Source organism: Propithecus coquereli, unplaced genomic scaffold, assembly GCF_000956105.1.
Source record: "Propithecus coquereli isolate 6110/MARCELLA unplaced genomic scaffold, Pcoq_1.0 Scaffold328, whole genome shotgun sequence".
NCBI classification, from domain to species: domain Eukaryota; kingdom Metazoa; phylum Chordata; class Mammalia; order Primates; family Indriidae; genus Propithecus; species Propithecus coquereli.
Genome location: NW_012148930.1, coordinates 3,028,374 through 3,042,729, shown reverse-complemented (window position 1 = coordinate 3,042,729; position 14,356 = coordinate 3,028,374). Strand labels below are relative to the sequence as shown.

The 14,356-nt window shown below is 34.6% G+C and overlaps 1 protein-coding gene across 1 annotated transcript in view; it reads right to left on the bottom strand.

Moving 5' to 3' along the window:
* The window catches only part of ZBTB41 (zinc finger and BTB domain containing 41), a 37,926-nt gene extending 24,104 nt beyond the window's left edge, over positions 1–13,822 (bottom strand). Inside the window, exons 1-4 of the mRNA XM_012650460.1 lie at positions 12,631–13,822; positions 5,633–5,840; positions 4,840–4,909; positions 2,994–3,141 (exon numbers count right to left, since the gene is read on the bottom strand). Of these exons, the coding sequence (XP_012505914.1) occupies positions 2,994–3,141; positions 4,840–4,909; positions 5,633–5,840; positions 12,631–13,753 (1,549 nt within the window). The 5' untranslated portion in view covers positions 13,754–13,822. The remainder of the gene's footprint in view (positions 1–2,993; positions 3,142–4,839; positions 4,910–5,632; positions 5,841–12,630) is intronic.
* Between the last annotated feature and the right edge of the window lie 534 nt (positions 13,823–14,356).

Sequence of the window (14,356 nt, the reverse complement as noted above, 5' to 3'; positions counted from 1 at the left end):
TTATGGTTATATGCTTGTATACTTTCACTAACGGGAAAGTACTATGCAAGGCAACTTACTTTAATTTGTAAGTTTTGACATTTAAAAAAATTTATATTGAAACTACACTTACACCTTAGAATTTCTACCCATAGTTATTAGAATATTTATTTATTTACTAAATGATATATTTAATAAAAGTTGAAACAGAAAATCAGGAACAGAAAAAAAAAGGTAGAAGCAAATTTGTTAGTCATAAAAATTACTATATTTTATTAAGATATTTCTACAAGGTAGGACCAAGAAGATTACCTAAAGTTTTAATTTCAGAAAGAAACAAGGCCATCAATTCTCCAATAAAAACTTATTTTTCCTGGAACTAATCTCTAAAAATTTCTCACATGAAACACGTAATCATGAACATGTCTCCAACTACAGTTTTGGTAACTTGTAAAAACTTCTTTTTATGATTGTCTCTTAGAAATGCTGAGGTGGAATACTATGAAAGAACAACTTTGTGAGTGTGTGTGTCAGACAGAGTCTCGCTTTGTCACCCGGGATAGAGTGCAGTGGTGTCATCACAGCTCATTGCAACTTCAAACTCCTGTGCTCAAGCAATCCTCCTGGCTCAGCCTACTGAGTAGCTGGGACTATAGGCACGTGCCCCTACACCAAGCTAACTTTTTAATTTTTTGTAGAGAGGAACTGGGCTACAACAGGAGATGAGCGGCCGGTAAACAAGTGAAGCTTCATCTGTGTTTACAGCCACTCCCCATCACTTGTATCACTACATAAGCTCTGCCTCCTGTCAGATCAGTGGCAGCATTATTGGATTCTCATAGGAGCAAGAACCCTACTGTAAACTGTGCATGCAAGGGATCTAGGTTGCATTCTTTATGAGAATCTAATGCCTGATGATCTGAGGTGGTGATGCTAGTGCTGGGGAGCAGCTGCAAATACAGATCATCATTAGCAGAGAGGTTCGACTGCACAATAAATGTAACGTGCTTAAATCATCCCAAAACCATCCCCCACCCCCACTCTGGTCCGTGGAAAAATTGTCTTCCATGAAATCGGTCCCTGGTGCCAAAAAGGTTGGGGACCGCTGAAATTCTAGACCACAAGTCTAGATGGTCATAAGCATTAGGAAGAGAATTCATCAAATACAATACTGAATTCAGAATATACTAAGTTTATTCCATTCCTTGAAAAATGGGTCGTTTCCAAAACAAAAATGCCTCATCCCAAGCACTAAAAAAACCTATCCAACAATCAACTGTGAATAAATGCAGTTTATGTGCACTGACCTGACACATCTGCCAACATAAAAAAAAAAGAAAAAGAAAAGAAATACTTACTCATCTCCAGAAACTGCAACATATACAGTACTCATCCCAATTTATATGACTTCCTTTATCTAAGCCAGTATTCCAAGTTCACCAAGAGTGGTTCAACAACACGCAAAAATGAAATACTTAGATATAAAGCTGACAAAATATGCACCAGCTCTACAAAACTTGGATGAAAGAAATCGAAGAACTAAATAAAAAGAGAGATATTCCATGTTCATGGATATAAAGACTCAATATTGTCAAGATGCCAGTTCTTCCCAACTTCATCTATACATTCCATGCAATCCCAATCAAAATCCCAGCAAGGTTATGGATGTTGACAAACTAATTCTAAAATTTATATGGAAAGGCAAAAGATCCAGAATAGCCAACACAACATTGAAGAAGAAGAATAAGGTAGGGAGACTGACACTATGCAACTTTGAGACTTACTTAAAAAGCTATAGTAATCAAGACAGTGTAGCATTAGTGAAAAAATACACAAATAGATGAATGGAGCAAAAATTCACTGACACCATCAAATGCTGGTGAAAACATGAAGCAACAGAAACTCTCATTCATTCCTAGTGGGAATGCAAAATGGTACAGCTCTTTTGGAAGACAGTTTGGCAATTTCTTACAAACTAAATATACGCTTACTATCTGATCCAGCCTTCACGTTCTTAGGTATTTACCCAAAGGAGTTGAAAATTTCTGTCCACACAAAAACCCCCACAGAGATGTTTATAGCAATTTTATTCATAATTGCCCAAACTTGGAAGCAACCAAGATATCCTTCAGTAGGTGAAGGGCTACACTGTGGAGTATCCTGACAATGGAACACAGTCATCCCTAGGTATCCACAGGGGATTGGTTCCAGGACTCCCCCACAAATGCCAAAATTCTCAGATGCTAAAGTCCCTTATATAAGATGGTGTAGTATTCGCATATAAACTGTGTATTATCCTCCCATATACTTTAAGTCATCTCTAGATTACCTGCAATACCTAATACAATATAAACGCCACATAAATAGTTGTTATACTAAATTTTTCATTTGTATTTTTTTTCCAAATATTTTTGATCCAGAGTTGGCTGAATCCATGAGTGCAGAACCCATGGATTCAGAGGGCCAGCTGTATTAGTGAAAGGAGTCAATCTGAAAAAACTACATACAGTATGATTCCAACTACATAGCATTCTGGAAAAGGCAAAACTATGGAGACAGTAAAAAGATGAGTGGTTGCTAGAGGCTGGTGCCAGGAGAGATAAAGCGGAGAGCAAAGAGAGCTTTTAGGCAGTGAAACTACTATACATGACACTGTAATGATGGATATATGTTGCTATGGATTTGCCTAAAACCACGGACTGTACACCACCGAGACTTAACAGTGAACCCTACTGTACACTGTGGACTTTGGGTGATTGTGGTGTGTCAGTGCAGGTCTGCCAACTATAACAAACGGACCACTCGTGGGGGATGCTGACAATGGGGTATGCTGTGTGTGGGGGGGCAGGGAGTACACGGGAAATATCTGTACTTTCTTTCAATTTTGTTATGAATATAAACCTGCTCTAAAAAAGGCTTTTAAAAGAAAAAAAGTGGTTCAATAGTAGCAGGCTCCACCAGCATGATGTGATAATCAATAATTGCTATGACTGCTTTAAGAAAAAGTAACTTACCCAGATGGAACTTTTCTTGATGCTTCAACCGTGCAAACCGTGATTTGAAGTGTTCCTCACAATAGGTACACTTAAAAGGTTTATCTTGAGAATGTAGAATCATATGTTCCTCCAAGTGTGGTCTTCGAGTAAAAGATTTCTTACAAATCTAAATAAAAATGCAGACAAAATGTAAGAGAACCCAAATTAAAACTTAAAATACAAAGCTCATAATGAGAAAAAAACATATAAGTTCAAGTAAAGAGAAATTTCTCCCAATAGAAAACTTAATAAAAAGTAAAATTAAATTCTAATTGTGCAGAAAAAATGCCATGGAGGAAATATAGCAAGGAATTATTTTAAATTAGTACTAAAGTTAGCTGAGTTTCAACTCTTTACATTTCTAATAGGCTACAGAATAATCTTACTATCTTAATTGTAGTCAGGATTTCCAAATCCATGAAGTATATATTTTAAGTTTCTTATATGTCAGGAATAAAAGGCTTTTTTATTGTTGCCATATACTTGATTAAGAATATGAATAAGAAACCACAAGAAATCATTTAAAAATTATCTCTGAAGTGGTCAGAAGATGCAACTTTTAAAGAAATTTGACACATATCATGTTTCAAAAAAGGTGGGGTAGGCTGCTGTAGTAACAACACTAATAACAACACAAGTACCATATATTCCAGGCACAGTGCTAAGTAACTCACAGATTATTTTATTTATTTCTCACAATAATCCTATGAAGTAGATAAAATTATCATTATCATTTTATAGCTGAGGATGGTGAAACTTAGTAAGGAGAAGACATCATCTTATACAGATTCAAATACTATAGTTAATAAATAACTACCATTTCTAGAAGCTGAAATCAGAGAAATGGCTAGAATTTTGCTGTATATATAAATCGAATCCTTGGAGCAAAGGCGGCAAAAATGACAGTTGGTGACTCCTTTAAACAATACTCCCTGAAAGACTGAAAAAATATTTTAGAGGTGTAGTAGATAAAGATGTCCACAAATTCTTTACCACTACTACCACTGAAAAATAGAGTCTAATTCCTCTCCCTTAAATCTACCCAGGTTGTAGTGATTTGTTTGACCAAGAAAATGTGGTGGAAGTGATACTCTGGGACTTCTGAGGTTAGGCCATAAAAAGTCTTGTAGTTTTTACCTAGGCTTCTTGGAACACACACTCACTCTTGGAAACTAGCTGCTATGCTAAAAAGAAGCTCAAGTAGGCTCATGAAAATACCAAAGTGGAGAAGAATTGAAGTTTCTGGTCAACGGTCCTTGCTGAGACCCTGGCCATCAACCAAAGACAGTCACCAGCCATGAGAGTGAGCCACTTTGGAAGTATACCCAGACAAGACCAGACCGTCTGCTAGCTGAAAACAACAGAGTGACTTCGGTGGACACCGTAAGGAACAGAAGAATGACCTAGCAAATCACTGACCCGAATTTGGATTCCTGACACACAAAAGGGTGAGACATATCAAAAATGATTGTTTAAAGCCACTAAGTTTTGAGGTGGTTTATTATGTAGCAATAGATACCCAGAAATGAGTGGTAAATTCTAATATTTTATACTCTCTACAATAGTAATAGCACAGTTTATATACACAACTACAAACACAGGGCATAGTGATTACAATAAAAACTAGGATTTCCACTTCTTAGGTCTATCATCTAAAAGCTAAACTACCATGCTTAATTTACAAAAAATATTAGAATAGCTTTGTAGGAAAGAAAGATTCTAAAAGTGAGATAAGCTACATTACTTTAAAACCTAATTACCTTACTTTCCCAAAAGGCAACATTACATTTACTTGGGTTTTCTAATACAAATTAAAAACTCTTACATCACATTTCCAACTTTCACTCTTAGTCTTCTTAATGGAAATAAATTCTTGTGCATTTTCTGGATGAAACCTATCAGAGAAAAATAAAAAGATTATTAGAAAAAGATTGTATTACTTAAATATTCCATATGAATCTGTTGATAGTAATTACAAGAATCAGGTACTGATTCCTTTCATAAGGAGACAGGCACATGTAACCTCTTTAAGAACAAAGATATCATTATTATTAATATTTTAATAAATTTATATGGATACCTGAATTTATGTAGAAATTGTCCAAGAAAAGTCTAGTTATCTTTTAAATACATTCAGGAACCTAGCTATTTACAGATAATCTACAAGGTAATTCACCTGATTTCTTTAAGTCCAGATTTCAATAAATTTAAGTTTTTGGAGTTAAATATATAATCTTGTACTAAATATTCTTTATCTCACAAACCTTTACACATTAAAGATAAGTTGAGTATGAGAAATAAATTTCCTAAAGTTCTAAAATCATTTACCTCTGAAGACATCTTTGCCGAATCCCAAGACAGAAAACAGGATAATCAAAATGCTGTATCTTAAACTACTATTTATAGACTACATTTTTATTTTAACAATCAAAAACTTCATCTCAATGGCAAGTATAAAAAATATAAACAAATTAACACTTCCGCTCTTTTTTTAATTAATTTGTAGTCTCTGCAAAAGGTTAAGCAATGAAAGAATTGGAGACAAGCACTCCTCGACGTTTTTAGCTTTCTACATATTTAAATTGGAAGGCACAATACGGAAGCAAGCTAATACTTGCCTCTTAACATGCTTGGCTAAAGTCTTCTTGCTTGCATGAAGTTTATTACAATAAGGGCACTTGTGCTCCTTCTTATGAAATTCTGTTTCATTACTGTGCTTCTTTCTGTGAACAGTTAGGTTAGACTTTGTCGAATATCGCTGGTGACAAATATCACACTCAAAGGGCTTCTCACCTGTGTGGACACGGGTGTGGCTCTCATATTTCCCTAAAAAAAGAGAGAGATTAAGGTCAGTACATTTGCTACACTGTGACTGAAACTTGACAATGGAATAAAATCTCATGACCTACCAAATTTAAAATGCACACCCAAATCCACACACAAAACAAGCAAAAAGATTATCTATATTTCTACCTCTGATAAACCTTAAAAACTGCTCTGGGCTTACTGCTCAAAGTATACTTTTCCTCAGAAACTTGGGTCATTTAAAAAAACAATTATTCATGTTCACAAATATTGAAAATTATGAGGTTTAGGAAATTTTCTGAAAACTCAGCAAATTCTCTGAACTTAAAATTTTAAATGTATTTTTTTAATTTAAAATTAACCTTTAGCAAAAGATCTATTCTTCATTTAAGATTATTTTCATACTTTACTTTCATTAGGTACATCCCTAGATTCATGTGCCTGGATATGAATCCTGGCTCTTTACATAGCAGGCTATATATATATGACATTGGATAAGTAACCTCTCTATTCTTTAAATTTTCTTCATCTGAAAAATTGGGATAATAATAGCATTTATTTTATAGGACTGTTATAAGAACGAACAAATACATACACATAAAGCACTGAGAACAGTGTCTGACATGTAAGTTATGATTTAACAATGTCTATTATTATTACTGTGTCATCTGTGTAAATGCGCACATCTAGTAGCTTAAAGTAGAAATTTCAGTGAAGGCTACTTCTAAGCAAAAGGCAATAAAAATAAGAAAAAAACATCAATATGAAGAATAATTTTGAATTAAAAGCTTAGCTTTGCTCTCTCCTACACAATAAATGTATAAATAAATTTTTCTTCAGGCTGAAGCTCATGTGAAAATACAGCATTTCAGTCATGCATGTAAACAAAGGATACATACTATATATATCATGAAAATTAGAAAAAATCTCAACTATTCCAAGGCCATTAAGGAAAAGAGATAATCATAATTATTTGTCTACTTAATAAAATAAAACAGATTCACCTATTTATTAGACATATATAAGACTGTATTTAATAAGTAGTATATTATCTAAAAATTAATTACATTGCACTTCTCACATTAAAAAAGCTGAGGAAAGGAAACCAAAGTATTTTCCTTAAGGTAAGGGGAAGGATGTCAATCACAAGCAAAGAAAAACAAAAGTATGAATGAAAAATCTATTAAGTATTTAGATACAGACCACAGTAATAGTCTATGTATATTTTACATGCATATAGTCAGAAAACTCAGTCAATGTTTGGGTACCTTCTAAATTAACTGTGTGATCTTAATTAAGCTAATAATTTAACCTCTCTGTATCTGAGTTAGTAATACTTCATGGAGTTATGAGAAGTAAATGAGTTAATAGAATACATAGAACACGTAAAACACCCCAGCACACAGTAAGCGCGAAAAAATGTAAGCCATTATTATCACATGGGTTACTAGTCACAATATGCACATGTAGGTATACCTCAAATCTACAAAAGGGTTAAGTCTGATTTATGAATATCCATTGTAACAGATCAAACTGGGATTTTAGCCCTCTGAGAACACTAGAAGGACTTTTCTTTTTTCCCCTTGCCACTGCTAAAATTGCCTAATATCTCTGTTTCCTCTCTGCCACTGCTAAGGCATATCCAACCACTTATTTACACATGCATATACACAGCCTACCATTACGACTTTCCTTGCTGGGTTCAAGATATCAGATCTATTAATAACACTGGGAAAAGATAAAGGTCACTATGTGGAATTTAAAAAAAAATGTTTTCCTTGATTGTGAAAGTTTTCACATTTCATTTTCTTAAAACTCACTTTTTAAATTATGTAAATAATACACACTCATGGTAAAAAAAAAAAAAAACATGTAAAAATGTAAACAAATCAAGACTACAGAGTCTGATTTTTAAATAACTAACCTTATAAGTGATCTTTGGAACAGGTCCATTCTTAACTAGGGATTAACTACACATGTTTAGCACAGACTCTTAAGATTGAAAGATAACTTATCAACCTCCGAATGCTTAAATCTCTTCATTTTTATTCCCAAGTGAGCAGAAACAGTAACTTAATAAAAAAAAATCTTAAAATATAAGAAAATTTTTTCATCAAATCTTTTGTTTTCTATGAAAATGTCTTTTCTGGAAAGACGTTAAAAATAACAATTAGTAGCATTTTCCCTGTATTTAAAGTCAGGAATTTCTTCATTGCTTGCAAGTAAAAATTATGTGTAGTTGAATATTGAAGTCACTGAAATGGCAGTTAAATTAAAAATTAAAACCATTTTGATGATTAAACTTCCACTTTTCTACAGACTGGTAGACTTAAAAAGATTTAAGCAAGAAAAATAAATAAGAAAGTTTAGAAATTTAAGCTGAAATAGCCAAAATTAGGTAAACCTAATGATTTTTTTAAAATCATTTTAAATAAATTCAGCAAAGTCAAAGAGACCAATGAAAACATAGAAAGCTAAATAAATTAAAGAATTTAAAGAATTTTTTAAGTTACTAATTCAAATTTTATGCACATAGGCATTGCAGGATTTGAATTGTTCTCTCCATGGATTTGAATTTCTGAACAAGAACAGGAGACATAACTTCTGAGGAAATGCTGGACCCAGAAGAGCTAGGTAGAGCTCCAGGGGCTAGTGGGAAAATAAATTTTAATCTTCAAATAAATTTCATGTTTAAATAATCGTTAGGGGTGTAGGGAGAGTATTCCTCAGAAGAAAGTCAACATCTACCTCTGTTTCTTCACTTTTATGGGTATGGGATTCAATAATAATGTATATATCAAAATGTTCAAACTTATCAAAGTTTCTGTAAAAAAATAGTATTCCTTCACAGAATATTAAACTACACCCAAGCATTTTTGATTGCCAACAGAAAATACATAAATAACATTAAGAAATTTTATCCACAGCATCTTTCTGAACTGAATCCCAACATGAACTGTCTCAAATCAGGAGTCATAAACTAACGGTATTTTCATATAAACAAATTGGATCCTGTGAAGAATTTATTGCCTCATATGGGTCATGCAAAATTACCACGGTCCAATTTTGTATGCAGTTTTTACAAAGAGAAACATCACCAAATTAGTTCATTATAGATATCTGATACTGCTGAATCTTAAATGTACCTTGAAATATTCATATGCATACCTTAAAGAATATGTAATTAAAATGTTTAGCCTTAAAGTAGAGAATTGTGCCCTTGTTATAACCCTTCTCTACTAAGAGCCAAGTGGAATTTCTGGCAGGATGGAAGTGAGTCACACTTGTTTAAAAAAGGTATAGAACATTTCTACCTCTAGAAGAGATTGTGAATTTAATCCAAGGAAAGATTTTAGTTCTCTGTAGAAACAATATCCAAATTTTCTGTCTCACCCCATCTGTCAACTCCTTATTTTTGTCTTTTTACCCACTAGGTTTTTGGTATAAGGGGAAAGGTCAAAGGACTCTTATTTGCATGAGAATTCACTGAGAAAAGGACAGCTGGTAGGCTAAGGAAAAATATAACTGGATCAGGAGTCTTACTCCAAGCAACTAGTAAATACATTAGAAAGGATAAAAGATCCAAAATAATGGAATCGAATTAGTAGATTACATATTGTGGAGCTAATGGTTCCAGCAGAAGGTCTCAGAGCTTATTCACCTCTCGTAAACCCACTCTGAGGCAGCCAAGCTAGAAGTGTAGAAAGGGTGCCTAACTTGCTTCTTACAAGCCCAAAGTCAGGTCAGACACCAACCTTTCAACTTAGTTTAAGCAAACAGGTGCTTACTGAAAACTTATTTGAAATGACTTGAGATACTAAAGATACTAACCAAGAGTAAAATACATAACCTTCAGGCTCATGATCTAATAAGATAGATAAATAACCAAAAATTTGGGTCACCATTTTTAAATCCTATTAAAGGAATGTGGATGATGTGAAGATGATTAAAAAGGTGGCCCTCGAACTGTTTTTTTTTTTTTTAATAAATAGGGCTTTTGATAGAGGTGATATGAGAGGACATGTAAGTTACATGAATCTTCTTCTACATATCCTTTTCATTCCACCAACCACCAGTTCACCTAGCCTACATTCAGTGTAACTCTCTGCTCTACCCTCATCCTACATCCCATTCCCAGTGTCACCCATCTTTCTAGTCTAAGCTGTATTCTCTTTCTGGTCCTTTGCTACATGATCCTTCCTATCTCTCTGGCTCTCATTCCTTCCTTTCCCTTTTCCAATATCCTTTTCCACATTGAAGCCAGCACCATCTTTCTAAAACTCTTATACAGCTGTCGTTTCCTTGGTCACATTTTTTTCAACAGTTTGCATCACCTACTGGATAGAATCTAAACTCCTCTGTATAGCATATAAGCCATTCAAAATCCGACCTTCACAACTTGCCCATCTTTATCTCCTGTCATTTTCATCATGCCTCCTTGCCCACCTTGAAACCACCCACACCTCAGCAATGTCCAGAACACAATACACCTCAATGCCTTTGCACATGTTGGTCCTTCTGCCTTGTAAATTCTTCCCTATTCTTTAAGTCTCAGCTCAAATACTACCTGCTCTGTGAAACCTAACCTGATTCCCTTAGTCCTTTGTACTTATATTGATGAGATTACATGTAATGTAACATGATTGTGTTTTTGCATGTACTCATTAAACTCTAAGATTCTTCAGGAATACATCATTTTATATTTGTTTAGCAGTATTTGGCAGATTATAATAAAGATAATAACTAGCATTCCTTGAACACGTAGATTTTGTGCAACGTTTTAAGTGATCACCAGAACTATCCCATTTAATTCTCATAACTCCCTCCCGCTTGAGAAGGTACTATTAGCATCATCTGACTTTACTTATGAGGAAACAAAAACAGACAGCTTAAGTGACTCACCCAAGACCTGGATTCAAAAAAACCCAGGCAATCTGATATCACCATAACTTATGCTTTTTAACTGGCATGATGTAAGAATAAGATACAGATAGACATAAATATGCTAACGTAATGGAGATAAGAAAGTACAGGTGAAAAGTAAGCAACCCTAATGGGGCTAAACAAAAGAGGGGTGTAATGTAAAATACATTCAGAAAGGTAGGCAGAAATCAGCCTACAATGCGACCTATTGATTCCCACAATTATCTGGTCTGAACTTGGTTAAAAAAAAAAAAAAAGCTGCAAAATGCCTTGCCTTCTTCTTGGTATATCAGCACCTTAATCTTGAGTGGTGTTTTCTCAAACTACAGGCAGAAAACTCTAGCTTCCTGGGACATTAAAAACAGTACCCTCGAAGTGTTTTGTGGTAAAATGATTTGATGAAATGCTAGGTTAAACAAAACTAACAGGTTTCTTTACTAGAGAATTTGGTAGAGTTAATACAGATTGTGAATTATATATAATCTTCCCAATCTTCAACTTGAACACAGAACCCCTCTCTTTATACAGCATCTCTTATACAGGCATAGTGTTCAGTGGGACAGTTTGAGACCTACATGCTAGACCTACAATGTCATTTGTGAACTGACCCCTGCTTATTCATCTCCAAGTCAAATTAGCTCAATTAAGGCAGAATACAGGAAGCATGTGCTAAGAGTACAAAGTCTAAGAAATTTATTGGAAAGATGAAATGTTCTCAGGTACGTACTTCAATCCAAAAAAGCCGTTCTCTTCTCCATATATACTCTTATAGTATTTGTTTTAGTAGAGTATAGTATCTTAAAGTATAGTATCCCTTATAGTAGAGTACAGTATCTCTACGACGACATTTATCCAGCCTGTCTTTAACAAGTTACTTGAATACATATGCTCTTCCAATTGATAAACACAAGAAAAGTTATTTTATTCATGTTCGCGCAGAGCTTTATAGTTAGAATAGTAATTATTATAAAGGGGATTGTCAAAAGTATTCTGAGTCAAAGAGAAAAATATTTCAAAAGTCATCATAAAAAGCAAAAAGAAGTTACCACTGTTATGTTGGTGTATACTGTAACATATTTTGATTGCAAATGATTACCAGTGCCTTTAAAACCAATTTCCACCTATACAAATAAGTAACTCAACACTGCAAGACATATGGGGATATATTAAATGGTATAAGTAATTTCACCAGGTCAGATTGCACTAATTATGTATTTTTTATCATTATATGTGGTAGAATACATTTTACAATTTGATAACTTCGATTTACATGGAAATTGCTTAATCTTTGAAATTTAAAAATTCACTTGGAACAGTTCATTTAAGATGGTTTCGAAAATTATTTTACTAGCAAATATTAGACATCTTGAAATTAAGTATGTACTGACATAAAACTTAAGGTTAGAGACCACATTTCCTACAAACTCTTTTCTAATAGGAAAAAAGTTGACTTATCATTATTATAATAACCAACAAGTATATTACCATACACAAGGGGAAACAGTATAGAAATCATTAAATCCAATATAATCTAATTTTCTTTAATGACTCAAAAATAGCACTTATCTCTGAAAAATTAAATTTTCATGTAAGTCTAAGCTCTATAATTATTGATACTACGGAATCTTTCACACCAAATACATGATCTAATGATTTGTCACTATTGGGATACGAAGAGAAAAATAAAAGCCAATATAAATACTTAAATTAATTCTTGAATCACAGCAAATTTAAAATAACATGACAAACTATGTATTGAAAACCAAAGTATCCTCCCTAAGTAAGCACTCTTTTTAAAAGTTACTTTCAAAGTTTAGTTTTTAATCATCAACTTTAAAATATCCATGAAAAGTAAGTCATTAAAGAGAGAAAAGCTTTCTTTTCTTACCTATTCGGTCAAATGTTTTATCACATTTAGGACATTGCAGTATTTTTTTGTTACTGTTTTGAATGACGACGGGAGTCAACCCCTCATGAATATTTCCTACAGAATCACCAGCTTCAGGTTCTTCTTCTGCGTCATTATGATCTTTGTCACTTTGTTCTTCAATGTCAGAGTATTCATCTGACATTTCCTCCTCTAGCTCATCTTCTTCAGCATTGTATTCACTTCCAGGATCCTCGGAATCATTTCTATCTGACTTTTCCTTATCAAAATTTTCTTGATTCAAATTGTCTGACCCATCACCACTTTCCTGTTCATCATCGCTAGTGTCATCAAACTTAACAGGGCACTTCCGACTCCTTTTTGATCTTCTTGTGGAAAAACTTCTCTCCAGCATTTTTAACCCATGTTTTTTCCCTAACAAAAGGGACCTATGAGTTTTAGCCAAATGATTCTCTAAGGACTTTTTATAACAAAAATGTCTACTACAGAATTTGCACTGATGATTATTTGATAGTCTTTCAGTTAATTCATTCAGTGTTTCTTCTGGTGATGACTTTTCAGTTAGCTCTGATTGAAAAGTGGCAACATTTTCGTTATTTAGCAGCTTCACTGCATCAATAATGTCCAAAAATTTTGCAGCCTCTAAAACAAGAGGTATTTCATATTTGTACACAAAAAATTCTGATGTGTAAAGAAATTCAAGCAAATGCTGAAAAACTGAATGTGTTACGTGATCCAGGGTGACAACATCAGTGCTTGGATTTTTGCTCAAACATGCATGAAAATAACTACTGCCAACAGCAACGACTACCTTATGTGCACTAAATTCTTTCCCTTCTACTATGATAAGTAAATCACAGAAAGATGGTTGCTTCTGCCTATCATCATTTAAATATTTTAGCAAATTCTTATTATACTGCAAAGAACTCAAAAGCTTTCTCTGATCTGGAGAGGGAGGAAGTTCCTGGTAACAGCGAAGAGCCTCAGGAGTGGGTCTCTCTGTAGAGTGAGTGCAGGTCACTCGGTCACACTCCACCGCAACATTTCCTCCTGCAGAATCTTTATGATAGCCGAGATGGATCTTCTCGTCAAGATCTGAAGTAACCTTTCTCCTTTTCTTCATTGCAGTACAGCAATTTCTGAACAAGAAACTTCATAAGTATCGCAAGAGATTTATAAAGGAAAACTAGATTGTCTTGAAGAACGGCTTCTGGAGGGGCGTGCCCCAGGGTTTCATGGTCTGCAAAAAGAGTAAGAACCACGTAAAATAACTCCATGGCAGAGGAATCCTGAATTAGGTAACGGCATTCGTCAACTAATTCTTTCTAAATTGTAACTAAATTATGGTAAAGTCATAGTTTACACTCATGGCTAAGATTTTTAGGGCGGAGAACAAGGAGGGCCGTGTCAGAAAAGACAGCCAACAAAAGAATAATTTTAAAGGAAGCCAGAGCACACCTTCCAGGCCCGATTCACGAACAGGGTGGAAATAATCGGGCAGAAAAGGGAGAGATTCCTCCAAGATCACCGATTGTGCAGGCTGCGGGGCTGCGGTCGCGGTTTGGGGGCGCTGGGAGGGTGACAATAAGGCCGTCGCGGCCGCGAAATGCGAGTCTCCCCATTAACGTGCTTTCGCAGGGCGGGCGCGGCACCGCTCTGCAGGACCCGAAAGCGTCCCTCGGCCAACACCGCCCCGGGAGACACGCCCCGGAGGGGCGCGGAGCCA